Genomic DNA, 15964 nt, shown 5'->3' on the forward strand with positions numbered 1-15964 from the left:
GAAAATGATACAGCCGCGGCGACAGAAAGCAATTTTACAGAGCACAATTATCCACAGGGCTTCTGGCTCCGCGGATGAAATTGAACTGAGGACCACGAGGTGGGGATGCGCCCTCTAGTGGGCAGGAAGGCTAGCACATGCGTGGTGCAGTGTGCAAACTTGAAACTTCAATCAAGTTTGCTTGAAAAGCTGTCCGCGCGGGGCTCCGTAGATGACGTCACCCACATGTGAGAATATCATGCCTGCTTGTCCTGGGATAAATATAATTCTGCTTTATAATTTGGCAGTTTTAGGATAAGCAGCTCTAGAACAAAGGATATTTTTTTTACTAAATCAGGTAATACTGTTGAGAAACTGGTGAGATAAATTGCTTTATCAGTTTTATCCACAGAAACTGTCAAAATAAAACACAGCTGAGAATATATTTTTCAAAAGTTATTTACTTACAAACACTAGATCACATCAAACTGAAGTGCAAGTTGCCTACCGTAATGTTTTCTAGATCAAGATGCTTGTTGTGAACTGTTTCACACAATTTCCGTATTTTTTCTTTAATTTTGTTTATATCTTTTTCATTCAGTTGTTTAGCATGGGGATCTTGCTCCATTTCTAAAAGTCGGATCATCAGATCTAGGCTAGCTCGGTCTAAATCCATGTTCAAGCGATCTCTGCTTAGAATGTACATTAAAGCTGCAGTACAAAGGGCTAAGTTCTTAAACAAGAAAAACAAAACAAAAATTACAAAAATCAATTACAGAAATCTGAGCAAATATTTAACATACAGCATAAGGGCTAGATTTGCTAGAAGGTACCACTACCTTATTTCATGTTAACATTTGTTAATGCATATTTATTTACCAAAGGTAAACCGCTTAGATTTTAACTTTGGTTTTATATTTGCGGTATATCAAATAAATTGAACTTGAAGACTCTGGAACTTTCCGAGGTCCAGAAATATGGGAATATACAAAAAGGCCTCTCTCAGATCCAGAGAGGCTAGGAATTCCCCCAGAAAGCACAGTTACTTACCGTAACAGGTGTTATCCAGGGACAGCAGGCAGATATTCTTGACTGATGGGTGACGGCACCGACGGAGCCCCGGTACGGACAATTTTAGTGTGATTGCACTCTAAGAACTTAGAAAGTTCTAGTTAGGCCGCACCGCGCGTGCGCGAGTGCCTTCCCGCCCGACGAAGGCGCGCGGTCCCCAGTTAGGATAAGCCAGCTAAGAAGCCAACCCGGGGAGGTGGGAGGGACGCAAGAATATCTGCCTGCTGTCCCTGGATAACACCTGTTACGGTAAGTAACTGTGCTTTATCCCAGGACAAGCAGGCAGCATATTCTTGACTGATGGGTGACCTCCAAGCTAACAAAAAGAGGGATGGAGGGAAGGTTGGCTATTAGGAAAACAAATTTTGTAAAACAGATTGGCCGAAGTGTCCATCCCGTCTGGAGAATGCATCCAGACAATAGTGAGATGTAAAAGTATGAACTGAGGACCAAGTAGCAGCCTTGCAGATTTCCTCAATGGAAGTGGAACGGAGGAAAGCTAAAGACACTGCCATAGCTCTAACCTTGTGGCCCGTGACAGAACCTTCCAGTGTCAGGCCCGACTGAGCATAACAGAATGAAACGCAAGCAGCAAGCCAATTGGATAGGGTGCGTTTAGATACAGGATGACCCAACTTGTTAGGATCAAAGGACAAAAACAGTTGAGGAGATGATCTGTGAGGTTTGGTGCATTCAAGATAGTAAGCCAGAGCACGTTTACAGTCCAAGGTATGCAAAGCCTGTTCACCTGGATGAGAATGAGGCTTTGGAAAAAATACAGGGAGGACAATGGACTGATTAAGATGAAAGTCAGACACAAACTTAGGGAGAAACTTTGGATGTGTACGGAGGACCACCTTATCATGGTGAAAAACAGTGAAAGGTGGATCGGCCACTAGTGCATGCAGCTCACTGACCCTCCTGGCAGAAGTGAGAGCTATAAGGAAGACCACTTTCCAAGTAAGAAATTTGAAATGCGCTGTGGCCAAAGGTTCAAAAGGAGGCTTCATTAAAGCAGAAAGAACCACATTGAGATCCCAGACTACAGGAGGGGGCTTAAGAGGTGGTTTCACATTGAAAAGGCCCCTCATGAACCTAGAAACTAAAGGATGAGCCGAGAGGGGTTTTCCATGAATTGGCTCATGAAAGGCAGCAATGGCACTAAGATGAACTCTGATGGAAGTAGATTTGAGACCAGAGTCAGACAAGGAAAGAAGATAGTCCAACACCATTTCCACTGCCAGAGATAAGGGATTATGGTGATGTAAGAGGCACCAGGAAGAAAACCGAGACCACTTCTGTTGATAACATTGAAGCGTGGCCGGTTTCCTGGAAGCATCAATGATAGAACGGACAGGTTGGGAAAGGAGTGAGTGAGCCGAAGTCAGCCCGAGAGATACCAAGCTGTCAGGTGCAGAGACTGTAAGTTGGGATGCAGTAGAGTCTGCTGATGCTGAGTAAGCAGTGAAGGAAACAGTGGAAGAAGTATGGGTTCCCTGGAACTGAGTTGAAGTAGAAGGGAGAACCAATGTTGCCTGGGCCACCGTGGAGCGATGAGAATCATGGTGGCTTGTTCCCTCTTGGAGGAGGAAATGCATATAGGAAGAGATTGGTCCAATCCAGGAGAAATGCATCAGGTGCCAGACGGTGAGGAGAGTAGAGTCTGGAGCAAAACAGGGGCAGCTGAGAATTGTGAGGAGCTGCAAAAAGGTCCACTTGAGGAGTGCCCCATTGAGCGAAAATGGACTGGAGAGTCAAAGGTCGAGAGTCCATTCGTGAGATTGGAGAATTCTGCTGAGATTGTCTGCAAAGGAATTATGTTCCCCTTGAATGTAGACAGCCTTCAGGAATAAATGACGAGCTGTCGCCCAAGACCAAATCCATTGGGCTTCCTGACACAACAGGCGAGAGCCCGTCCCTCCCTGTTTGTTGATGTAGTACATTGCAACTTGATTGTCTGTGCAAATGAGAAGTACTTGAGGAGAGAGAAGATGTTGAAAGGCCTTGAGGGCATAAAACATCGCTCGGAGTTCCAGGAAATTGATGTGGTGTTTCTTTTCCTGGGTAGTCCAAAACCCCTGAGTTTGGAATTTGTTCAGGTGAGCTCCCAAGGCATAAGGGGATGCGTCTGTGGTGATCACAAAATGATGATGAGGTAGATGGAACAGTAGACCTCTGGATAGATTTGAAGATGTCAACCACCAAAGAAGCGACTGTCGAAGAGACGAGGTCACAGATATGTGTTGTGAACAAGGATCTGTCGCTTGTGACCACTGAGTCGCTAGGGTCCATTGAGGAGTACACAGGTGGAGATGTGCGAAGGGTGTGACATGTACTGTGGAGGCCATGTGTCCCAAGAGCACCATCATGTGATTTGCAGAAATGGGAGCCTGTTGAAACACCTGCTGACAGAGATGAAGGATGGTGTGAAGGCGGTTTGATGGGAGAAACGCCCTCATCAGAACAGTGTCCAGAATGGCTCCAATGAATTGAAGTCGCTGAGTTGGAATGAGGTGCGACTTGGGTAGATTGATTTCGAACCCCAACAGTTGAAGGAAGTGAATGGTCTGATTGGTGGCAAGCAGAACCGCCTGAGGTGTATGAGCTTTGATCAGCCAGTCGTCCAGATAAGGGAAGACTTGAAAGTTGTGAGCGCGGAGATAGGCCGCTACCACAATCAGACATTTGGTGAACACCCTGGGCGAAGAGGCCAGACCGAAGGGTATCACCTTGTACTGATAATGATGTTGGTTGATGAGAAAGCGTAGATATTGCCTGGACGCCAGATGGATAGGAATGTGTGTGTAAGCCTCCTTGAGATCGAGGGAGCATAGCCAGTCGCCCTGAGAGAGAAGAGGGTATAGGGTGGCAAGAGAGAGCATTTTGAACTTCTCCTTGACCAAACATTTGTTGAGATCTCTGAGATCTAATATTGGTCTGAAGTCTCCGGTCTTTTTGGGTACTAGAAAGTACCGGGAGTAAAATCCCTGGCCTCGCTGATCTTGAGGAACTTCTTCGATGGCATTGAAAAAAAGGAGGGATTGAACCTCTTGAGCGAGAAGGAGGGACTGAGACTTGTTGGAAGCAGACTCTTTTGGCAGGCCTAACGGCGGAGGAGTCTGGAAGTTGAGGGAGTAGCCGTGGACTATGATAGAGAGCACCCACTGGTCGGTGGTGATTACTTCCCATCGAGAGTGAAAAATGTGAAGTCGACCTCCTATGGGTTGTGGAAGAGAACAGGAGGGCGGAAGACTGGCAATGCCCTGGAGAAGGGAGTCAAAAGGGCTGTGTCGGCTTAGTTTGAGGGGCAGGCTTTATGGTAGGCGGTTGTTGCTGACGAGCCTGTTGGTGCTGTTGGCGTTGCCTCCGAGGTTGAGGAGGATGAGGCTGAACCGGCCGAGCAGAAAACCTCCTCTGATACGATGGTTGTTGTCTAAATGGACGAGGAGGAGGAGGCTTCTTCTTATTTTTCAACAAGGTGTCCCACCGTGTCTCATGGGCAGAAAGCTTTTGAGTGGTGGTATCCATGGATTCCCCAAATAGCTCATCCCCTAGGCAGGGCGCATTGGCAAGCCGGTCCTGGTGGTTCACATCCAGGTCTGAGACTCGAAGCCATGCCAATTGTCTCATCGCTACAGACATAGCAGTGGCCCGGGATGTCAGTTCAAAAGTATCATATATGGAACAGACCATAAACTTCCTGAGTTGTAAAAGGCTGGAGGTGCATTGTTGAAACGCAGGAAGTTTGCGGTCCGGAATATACTTTTGAAAAGAGGCTACCTGTTGGATTAGATGTTTCAGGTAAAAAGAGAAGTGAAACGCGTAATTACCTGAACGGTTGGCCAACATTGCATTTTGGTAAAGTCGTTTCCCAAATTTATCCATGGTCTTGCCCTCTCTGCCAGGAGGGACAGAGGCATATACACTAGCTCCCGTAGATTTCTTCAGGGTGGACTCCACCAGCAGAGACTCATGGGGAAGCTGATGTTTGTCAAACCCTGGAATAGGAATCACTTTATAAAGTGATTCCAGTTTCCTAGGGGCTCCTGGAATATTTAGAGGAGTTTCTAAATTCTTGTAAAAAGTTTCCCTCAAGATGTCATGGAGGGGTAACTTCAAAAATTATTTGGGAGGTTGGTCAAAATCCAAAGCATCGAGAAATGCATTGGATTTTTTAGAGTCAGACTCTAGAGGGATTGAAAAGGTGTCTGACATCTCCTTGAGAAACTTGGTGAAGGACGAGTGCTCTGGCTTACTAGCAGGATCCTGCACCGATGGATCATCCTCATCCGACGAATAATCTTCCTCGGTACCGAGGGGATCGTCAGAGTCATCCCACAAATCAGGGTCCCGTACCGATTGAAGATGGCCCTGAGAAAGGGGAGTAGAGGATTCGGTATGCTTGGTTTTGCGTACCGATTTCCCTGAACGGGTCGATACCGTACCTGGTGACTGTACAGCGGTACGGGTGTCAGAGAACGGTAACGAATCAGAAGCCGAGTAAGCAGTACGCCGAAGAGACTTCGGCTCTGCCGACAGAACAGGCATAGAGACGGAAGATATAGATTTTTGCGGTGCCGATAAGGTCGATGCCGATAAAAGAGGCTGGTCGACAATCGTCACCAAAGGCTCAGTAGGTACCGACACTGGAAGGTTCGGAGTCAGCAAAGCCGGGAGCAATTGCTGCAGTTGCTCCTTAAGTTGGACCTGTAGGATGGAGGCAATACGCTCATCCAAAGTCGGTCCCGATGGCACCGGTACCGCTTTTTTCTTGCTCGGTACCTGCGGTGCAGCTCGACGCTCAGGTGAAGTCGATGCCGATGAAGAGGCAGTAACTTCAATGGGAGCGGAGAGCTTACGGGGCCGGCGCGCAGTCTGCAGGACTTGGCTCACTGCATGTTCGACTGGCGGGCCGAGAACAGTAGGGGAAGGCTTCTTAGCCGGCTTACCTACGGGGTGCAACACCGGCGATGGATCTTGCGGTGCCGACACCACCAGTGTCGACTTGGAGGAAGTTGCAGGAGTCGATACCGGTGGAACTTCCATAGCGGTACCGAAAAGGATCCCCTGCTGTATTTGACGATTTTTCAAAGTTCTCTTTTGAAGAGAACTACAGCGGGTGCACGTTTCTGCCCTATGGTCCGGACCCAGACACTGCAGGCACCACTTGTGTGGGTCGGATAAGGATATAGGGCGCGCACACCGCTGACACTTTTTAAAACCCGGTGAAGGGGGCATGAAGGGAAAAACGACCGTAGCAAAATCGAAGGCCGAGGCTTCGATGGTGCCAACAGGCCCCTCCGGGGCCGACCGAAAAAAATTGACTTTTTTTTTTTTTTTTTTTTTAACACAAACGAAATAAAATAAGAAAGAGAACAATTCTCGAAGAAAAATAACGCGCGAGCGGGAAGGCGAGTAACAAGGAAAAAAATTTCCAACAGCTGTTGGAAACACGCGTCTTCTTAGCTCCGCGGAAACTAAGAAACTGGGGACCGCACGCCTTCGTCGGGCGGGAAGGCACTCGCGCATGCGCGGTGCGGCCTAACTAGAACTTTCTAAGTTCTTAGAGTGCAATCACTCTAAAATTGTCCGTACCGGGGCTCCGTCGGTGCCGTCACCCATCAGTCAAGAATATGCTGCCTGCTTGTCCTGGGATAACGCATTATCTCCATGTGAAAGTGCAGAACCTTGAGTACTGCATTGACGTAAGATCCCGAATGGGTATGACTTAAGAGCTGTGTTAAGGACCCCCAATTTAGGGCATTGTTGGATACATAATATCTCTAATGTGTGAGAGCTAGATTGATTGTCATTCCATCACTAGGTGCTGATCGATGGCTGATCCTAACAAAAAAAACTTAATTTAGTTCAGTAACTGGTGATTATGTGTGACATAGTCTTGCTAGCTTATGATTTTTATCATATTTTGAATATTTTTGCTAATAAAGCGGAAAAGGGAGGAAAGACAAGACAGCTATAAAAATAGTGAACAAGAAAACAAAACAAAACAGAAAGGACTTAAAAAAATTAAGCAAGTGGACAACCATTTTTCCCTGGTTGCTTAAAATTTTAGATGGCATTCAAAGTTTTCCAGCTCAGTCATGAGGAAGGAGAAGGAAGGGGGAAACAAACAAACAAAAAAAAACAACCCAGGAGATGTGAACCCATGTTCCTGGGTACAATATACATGTAAACACCAAAACATCCAACAGGACAGAGAACCCATGGGTATAAAACAGTACAAAAGGAAGTGGGAACAGACAATGAACACTCCACTGAAGATCACTGATTTAAAACCAACTTGTTTATTTCAGAAAGGACACAAGCAGAAGCTGTGGACTCGACACAGCACTGTGTTTCGGCGTCTGAGGAATGCCTACATCAGAGGTCACTGTGGCGTATATGTTCACAGATGACAGGTCTGGGATAAAGCAAAGCTCGGTCCAACTAACATGCCAGATCAACCAAAATCACTGATTGTTCATTGTCGGTTCCCACTACAATATACATGTACCTCAGTTTATACAATGAGTTCATTGCAACTATGTGTGCTTCAATTTGTGGCAATAAAAATGGATAACTAACCTGTTTAAAATAACTAAATTGAGCTAGTTATCAATCACACATAGCCTTCATGATATTCCTGGCAGTTTGTTTATAAAAAAAATAAATTCTCCAGAGTAAACGTACATCTTGACTTTTGTGTATCATTTAAGTCACCTGGAGGCGATTATACATCCTGCAGGTTTCTGAAATTTTGTAATTGTAAGGGTGCATAAGTTTTGCTTGAACCAAAGGCAATGTTTCTGAGTTCAGGTACCTACATATTGCAAGTGTTTATTTTCCTGCTAATTAGGAGCATTTTGGGGTTTAAAAAAAAAAAAAAAATCAGTAGTTTTCAAAATGCTAGCTTGGTATTCTTTCCAGGTAAATCCCATACGGGACTTTTTAAATGTAATGATGGTACCAAGGCAACAATGTTCACCTGTCTCACGGCAAGGCTCATCTACAAAGCCAGAACTCACATTTCTCGATCTGGCCCCATTATTGCCCCTGTTAAGTATTTATAACGTGACTGGTAATTCACAAATCTAAAACAGCTGTTTATTTCATTTCAAAGACCACATAGAAAAAAACCTGAGTAAACGTGATAGTGCATTTCAATTATTAGTTGTGAGTAATACTTGCTAAACATTTCTATGTTTAAATGCAAGAGTCTTATATACCTGGTGGTGCTGTGCATCATCCAGTGTTTTGAAGACCATGGCTACCATTCCATGTGCTCTCAGGTGCATTCGGAAGCTAGGCATTGCACACTTGGTCGCCAGGCTTATTACACTGGAAAAAAAACAAATATACATTAGCATTAAAAAAACAACAACATTAGCATATTGAATGTGTATATGTGATTTGAGGAACTAGACAGAAAACTCAACCAGGTCACTTATAAGGAGGGGAGATATAGTGTACAACTGACTCAAACTAAATGAGGGATAGGCCAAAGATATTTATTAGGAGGAGTGTGGTGTAGTGGTTATAGCTACAGCCTCAGCATCCTAAGGTTGTGATCATTTGAACAGAAATTTATCAATGATCTCTAATGTTGATGTTCAGGTTCGAAAATGCTATTTTACATTATGGAAGCTCCATACAATCAGACCTTATTTTAATGATAGTGCATTTCGATTATTAGTTGTCACTTACAGTATACTGGGAATACTGGACTATTGCAATATTGTATATTTGGGAGGTCTCAAAATTTTTACCAACTTGGATTGATACAAAACGCTGCAGTTTGTGTAATTTTTATATTTCGAAAGACAGATCACATAACTTTTTATTATAGAGTTATACTGGTTATCTTTTGATGCGAGGGTGCTATTTAAATTTGGATGTCTATGTTATAAGGCCTCAGGGTATCTAGTTGAGCATTTTAATTTCTCTAGTTCTAGACGTTTCTTACAAATACCAACAGTATTTGATTTTCCATCGGTTAAGGGATGCCATTACAAAAAATTCCATAACAGATTACTTTTATATCAGGCAGCTACTTGGGATTCTGTTTTTCGCTGATTATTTTCCACTTCCACTTCTTACACAAATTTTAGAAAACTGCTTATTTTTATATGATAGAAAACTGCTTATTTTTATATGATAAATTTTTATAATTGGAAACTTATATGTCTAATTATAATTTGCTGTTTGATGTTCAGCTTTTCTTGCTTATTGTAAACAACAAGGATCCATATTGTTTAGCGGTATACAAGTGATATACAATGTTATGCTATGATGCTTCAGGAGCTAGAGGAAGGTAGGGGGTTGTTGGGTCAGAAGTGCACAACTTTGGAGGTTTGAGGAGTGTGGGAGACAATTTTTTTTTTTTGCTGGTTGCTTGAGAGTGCTGGTTAGTTGAATACCAGTTAACTGGAATTCTACTGTATTAATATACAGGAGATGAGTCTTTCTCAAATGAAGAAAAACTCCGGAATGAGGGCATAACATAAAATTAAGAGGATATAGGCTCAGGAGTAATCAGAAAAGGTGGTAGATGTGTGGAATAGTCTCCCAGTAGAAGTGACGACAAAGACTGTGTCTGAATTCAAGAAAGTGTGAGAGCATGCACAGGGGATCTCTTAGGGAAAGGAGGAGATAGTGGATGCCATGGATGGGCCATTTGGCCTTTATCTGCCATCATGTTTCTATGTAATGATATCACCCACTTGTATGCCTGTCAATGAAAAATTCTGTATCATATTTAACAAAGAAAAATAATTTTCTTTTAACAGTACAAGTTCTTTGTTTTTTTACTGTGCATTTCAGTGAAATAATGCAATGAAAACATTATTTTTAAAAACACAACGTGATACTATTACTTTACTGAGCTAGAATAGAAAATTAAATTTTTCAATGATCACATCACTTAGGTGCCCTTTTACTAAAGTGTCTTAAGCAGTCAATGCGAGAATCATATTGACACTTATAGTTTGTACAAATTCCTATATAATTGTATAGTGTGGAATGGGGCAGTTAAAAACAGCACCTTGCATTGAAACATGTGGTATTATTGCACTTTAACAGAATATTGAGTATATTGTCTCTGCATTAACTTGAAAATGCTGGGTAGGCCCCCCAATAATTAATGCAGAGGATCTGCAGTTACTACACATGAAGTTTTGCTAAAGACATGCAGTTAGCAGCAAAATTAATGCAGTTTAGTAAAAGAGCCTCAAACACAATATGGCACTCTCCACACTAACTAAATTATACATTAAAGTGCTACATAATATTTCAAAAAAACAATGAACATAACACATCCTAACCATCAGTAAATGAGTCTCTCCGTCAGAAACTTTAGATATCTATGAGTTAGGGCTATCATCCACAAAACCAATTGAATTCCTAAGGGCCATGCAGCACATATACAAAGAAACCCTTCTTAGAATGCAATGCAAACTTGCAAAGCTAAACTGATACATTTCTAGACAATGCATCATTAACATGTTTAAAATGTTTTCAATATGGATCAAAATTACAAATTCAAAGCAACAGAAATATATAGCTCCTTAAAATGTGCTTCATTTATTAATTTAGAAGCACAGGTTTAAATGAAGAGAGAGAAGCCAAGCAGACAAAGCAAAGAAAGAGAAGGTGCTAAGGGCCTCATTTTCAAAGCTCTTAGACACACAAAATACCATAGAAACCTATGGTACTTTGAAAATGAGCCCCCAAGTCAACAAAAAACACAGGTATTTATGAAACATTTTCCTACTTTGTTAAAACATATACTGTAAAATCCTAATTAACAGCATTCTCACGCAGCTGGCAAAAAAAATTTTTAAAAATTGGCCCCAAAGCAGCAGCGGTCCTGAGCCACAAATCCCCTCTTCAACAGCCCCAAAGCAAAGCAATGGTCCTGAGCCACAAATCCCCTCTTCAACAGCCCCAAAGCAAAGCAATGGTCCTGAGCCACAAACACCCTACCCTAGCAAGGCAGCAGTCCTACACTGCAAATCCCCCTATCACTCCAACCTCAAAGCAAGCAGTGGCAGCAGCGGTCCTGAGCTGTGAACTCCCCTCTGTCTCTCCCACTCTTATCGAAGCAGCAGCGGCAGCCAATCAGCAGAGGCCACACTGAAAACAAGCTGCTCATGGCCAGCCCCAGCATGGCCTTTTTTCTGACGTGTCACTTCTGAGTTGGCAGAGCAAAAGCCTGTCAGGGTTGCCTCTGCTGAACGGCTGCCGCTTTATTAAGAGAAGGGGGTCCAGGATGCCAGACCCATGCAGAGGGAGGGAGGGGTGGGCAGACAGGGGGGAAGTGAACCACAAGTGTGTATGTGGGCCTGTGGGGGAAGGGTCCAGCAGGATGCAGGGGAGGGGAGATGGATGAATGCTGAATCCTTTTCATTATTAGCCATTTTCTGGTTAATAAATGCGATATATTAAAGAAAGTAACAGTAACTGGGAGAGAATGAGGTAGAGAAAGTGACAGAAAGAAGAGAACTGATGCTGAACCTACAAGTGGGAGTGGGGGGGATGATAGAGAGGTGGGAAGGGAGACAAAACTATTTTTACAGTAACTCTCAAGCAACCAGAAACTATAGTTATCCAGGATCCACCAATCCCCATGGGTGCTGGATAACTGACAGTTTACTGTAAATGTATATTTAGTAGTTTGAGAAGACTTCAGTTAATACAGAATACGGCAGCTAAATTCATCTTTGGGAAGAGAAAGTACGATCATGTCTCCCTTCTGCTGAGAAATTGACTCTCAATCCATTTTAGGATCCAGTTTAAATGCGCCTGTGTTATTTTTAAGCTTCTCTATGGAATATTTGGTCCTTTGGTCCCTTTATACTGGAACACCCTTAGATCTTGCCATTTGAAGCATGCACAGAGATATAAACTACTGTTCCCTTCCTTCAGAGGAATTAAATCATCTGGGAAACTCAGTCAATCTTTCGCTTATAAATTGGTAGAAATGTGGAATGGGCTTCCTAATTCTGTCAGATTGATAGATCAGTTACAACAATTTCGTAAAGTCATAAAAACCTTATTATTTACACAATACTTGAATAGTTTACCTAACCATTAAACGAATTGATTGCCCTACAACACTTATTTTCTCCTATGCTCTTGATTGCTTTTTTGCTGATCTTTAATTACTTGTAAACCGAGTCGAGCTCCGTCAGGAGATGACCGGGTATATAAATTGAAGACTAGATTAGATTAGATTAGATTTATATTATAACTACAGTTTCCTATATGTAAAGCAAATGTGTACATTTGTGTTTTACTAACTCGGTCATTTCCACCTGTTCCTATAGATTTCCAGTTCAGTTAGAAACAAGGATATAAAGTCTTCCTCCCAATCTGACCCAAGAAAATTAACCAAAAATCTTCAGCATAGCAACGTACAGACAGTCAAGAAACATGTAAATTTCTAATGCAATGCAAAATCTTTAAGAGGATATACTATATGATTTTTACAGAAAAATCATGGCTTAAGTTAAATGGTGATCACCTGCAAAAAGCATCACATAATTAGTTTAGCAATTCAACAGCTAATATATAGGAGACTAGTATAAAAAAAGTTTTCAAAATAATATAAAAATCTAATTCCACAAAGAAATATTTTAAATTGACACTACAACTGGAAAAAATGCTGTCTGGTGGATTAGGGAAGTGCCAAAAAGGAGGAACCCCCCTCCCCCCCAAATAAAATCTTAACTCTGTGAAAATAAGCTACATTTAAAGAAGGAAACCGCTAGGCTTACCTAAGGCAACGTGTGTTTATGGGCTGATTGCTCTTCAGTCCACTCAGCAAGTATTCAATATCATCAGAAAACTCTTGATTTTCACCAAATTCTACTACATCATTGAAGTGCTTCACATGTTGTACAACAGTATATAGCTGGAAAAAATATATATCTGAAAGCTATTTTAAGAAATCGTGATAATAGGTCACATTTCAGTTCAGCCCTAGTAAAGTTTAAATCAATTAGATCAATTTAGGTTAATACTAGGGTGTTATGAATAAAAAAAAGCAAAGATACTTACCCATAAGCAGGTGTTCGAGGACAGCAGGCCAAATATTCTCATAGCTGAGTGACATCATCTGACAGAGCCCAGCAGAGCTAGCTAGCTATAATTATGTAGAAATTTCTAGTAGCACCGTACCGCATATGTGTGGGTGACATCCTGTCATGCAAGCACAGGTCCCTTAGTCCTATAATTCAGCTTATAGAACACAACTCCAATAGGAGGTTGGAGGGTATGTGAGAATATTTGACCTGCTGTCTTTGGAGAACACCTGCTACGGTTAAGTATCTTCTCTAAAGACAAGCAGGCTTCATATTCTCACTGCTGGGTGTCCTTAGCTAACAGGCTCACCAAAAACAAGGCTAGGACAATAGGGACTCTTAAATACTGATGCCTGTATAGAAATTAATCTGAAAAAAAAAACATACTAATGTGAAGGTGCAGCCTGGAACAGAATAAAGAAATAGGCCGGGGGGAGAGTTGGAGTTGGACTCTAGACACTGATCAAATTCTGCAGACTGCCTGACACAACCATCCATCATTTTGGGGATTTTGTTCAAGGCAGTAGTGGTATGTGAATATGTGGACAGATGGCCACGTCACGGCCTTGCACATCTCCTCTATGGAGGCTGATATCAAGTGAGCTACCAATGTCACCATTGCTCTGACATTATGAGCCTGGACATCACCCCAAGAGTCAGCCCAGCCTGGTTATAAGTAAAAGAGAGGCAATCTGCTTGCCAATTAGAAATTGTATGTTTACCAATGGCTACACCCAACCAGTTTGGCTCAAAAAGCTGGGTGGACTGTCTATAGGCTAAATTTAGTTTACTCCAGATAAAAAGCAAAGGTTTATTTGCTGCACACCTTTGCCTAGAGAATGACATGGGGAACCAAGTTTTCCCCATCCCCTCAGGAACTCAATTTCCCCATCCTGTCCCCACAAGTTTTGTCACTGTCCCCGCTCCATTCCTATAAGCTCATACTTAACTGCACAAACCTTAGAACACTTATGATTTTGTTTGAGGCTTGTGCAGATGAGGTCAGAGCTTGCAGAAATGGCACAGGGACAGCAAAAGAACTCTCCACGATGCGACAGGAAAGTGAGTTCCCGCAGGGATGGGGAAACATTTGTCCCCATGTCATTCTCTACTTTTGCCAGAATGAGTATGAGGTTTTGGGGAAAAATGTTGGCAGAACTAACTAATTAAGATGGAACTCTTGTCACTACTTTGTTGTGATGAATTTAGTAGAAAGTGAGTCAGAAACACCCTCAGGCAGGCCCAGAGATCTGAATTCTACATTTTCAACATTCAGGCCATGAGGGCCAGAAACTGGAGGTCCTCGTTTTACACAATGAGGGCTGATAAACAGTCCAATATACAAAAGAGGAAACCAGATCTGTCAAGGCCAAAATGTTGTGTTTAGGATCATGGTCTCTGCTTGAGTTTCAGCAAGGTCTTCAGAGGATATGCATACAGAATACTTGTCCCCCAATCTAAAAGGAAGATAGTCGTAAAAAAATTAGGACACCCCATGAAATATTCAGTTCTTTCTTAAGAAATGTTCACATATCGATATCAAATCTTTTTTTTATTTATCTCTAGAAAAGAAAGTGATATAATTGCAGGTAAACAACAAAAATTTTCCTAGATTTACTCATGAAACAAAAGATATCCACAAAAATGTATATTCTAACTGAGGAATAAATTAGGACACCCCCCATGATGGTTACTTGGACTGCAGCTATGGTCTCCTGTAGCCAGTCAAAAGCCTGTCCCCTGCTTAGAATGGGGAGCTGGCTGGGACTTCTGCTAGTGGGGCTGGACAGAGCAGGGAGAAGGCAGATACCTATGTCTCTGAGAGTAGGATCACCTTCTTTGCCCACTACCTCCTAGTTCAGAAGAATGAAGCTGCAGGCTGTCGAGACAGGGACTGGATAGTGTCTTAATGAGGTCAGCTACCACTTCTGCTTTGTCACCAAAAAGATTGTCTCCATGACAGGGGACATCTGCTAACCTTTTCTGAACTGAATTGACTTCATAGTCATTAGTTAGCACTATAAAAGCTTTAAATATAAACAATAAATAATAAAGCTGTCTGCTCCAAGTTAGAGATGCACAGCCATGAGAATCTGTGCATCCCCACATCCATTGCAGAGTGTCTGGATGCAATATCAAAAGTGTCGTAAGCACTTTTAGCCAGATATTTCTGACACTGCAGCTGCTTATTGGCCAGCTGGCAAAGTTCTTTGATTCAACAGAATTGAATACCATTTCTGGCCCTGGTAACTCCCCAATATCTTCTCTGGTGAAGACCAATGCAAAGAATTCATTTAATCTCTCCATTATGGCCTTGTCTTCCCTGAGAGTCCCTTTTATCCCTTGGTCATCTAGCAGTCCAATTCTCTTCCCAGCTTCTTGCTTTTAAGGTTTCTCTTTGTCCTCCTTATTAGCACCTTGCATTTGACTTGCCATTCCTTGTATTGTTTACAATTTTTTTCTTCCTCCTTTTTAAATACATGGAATATATCTAGTCTGGTCTTACAAGATGGTATTTTTGAACATCTACACCTGATAAAAACTTTTAACCTTTGCAGCTGTTCCTCTTAAGTTCTTTTTTACCATTCTTCTCATGTTATCATAGTCTCCTTTTTTAAAGTTAAATGCTGAATTGGATTTCCTGTGTGAACTTATTCCAGGGTTTATATCAAATCTGATCATATTATGAACGTTGTTATCAAGCAGCCCCAGCACCATTACCTCCCACACCAATTCATGAGTCCACTAAGAACTAGGTCTAGAATTGCTTCAGCCTGCTCCAAAGGGACAGAGTCAGCAAGAGTCAACATACTATGTACTAAAGACTTCAAAAG

The 15964-nt window shown here is 42.3% G+C and overlaps 1 protein-coding gene across 4 annotated transcripts in view; it reads right to left on the reverse strand.

Annotated features, from left to right (window-relative positions):
- WAPL (WAPL cohesin release factor) overlaps positions 1 to 15964 on the reverse strand; it is a 315421-nt gene that overhangs the window by 158058 nt on the left and 141399 nt on the right. For all 4 annotated transcript variants that reach the window (XM_033941573.1, XM_033941575.1, XM_033941572.1 and 1 more), the window contains 3 exons: positions 12825 to 12961; positions 8277 to 8388; positions 488 to 712 (listed from right to left, as the gene is read on the reverse strand). In XM_033941573.1, the coding sequence (XP_033797464.1) occupies positions 488 to 712; positions 8277 to 8388; positions 12825 to 12961 (474 nt within the window). The remainder of the gene's footprint in view (positions 1 to 487; positions 713 to 8276; positions 8389 to 12824; positions 12962 to 15964) is intronic.

This window comes from Geotrypetes seraphini, chromosome 4, assembly GCF_902459505.1.
Source record: "Geotrypetes seraphini chromosome 4, aGeoSer1.1, whole genome shotgun sequence".
Classification (NCBI taxonomy): Eukaryota; Metazoa; Chordata; class Amphibia; order Gymnophiona; family Dermophiidae; genus Geotrypetes; species Geotrypetes seraphini.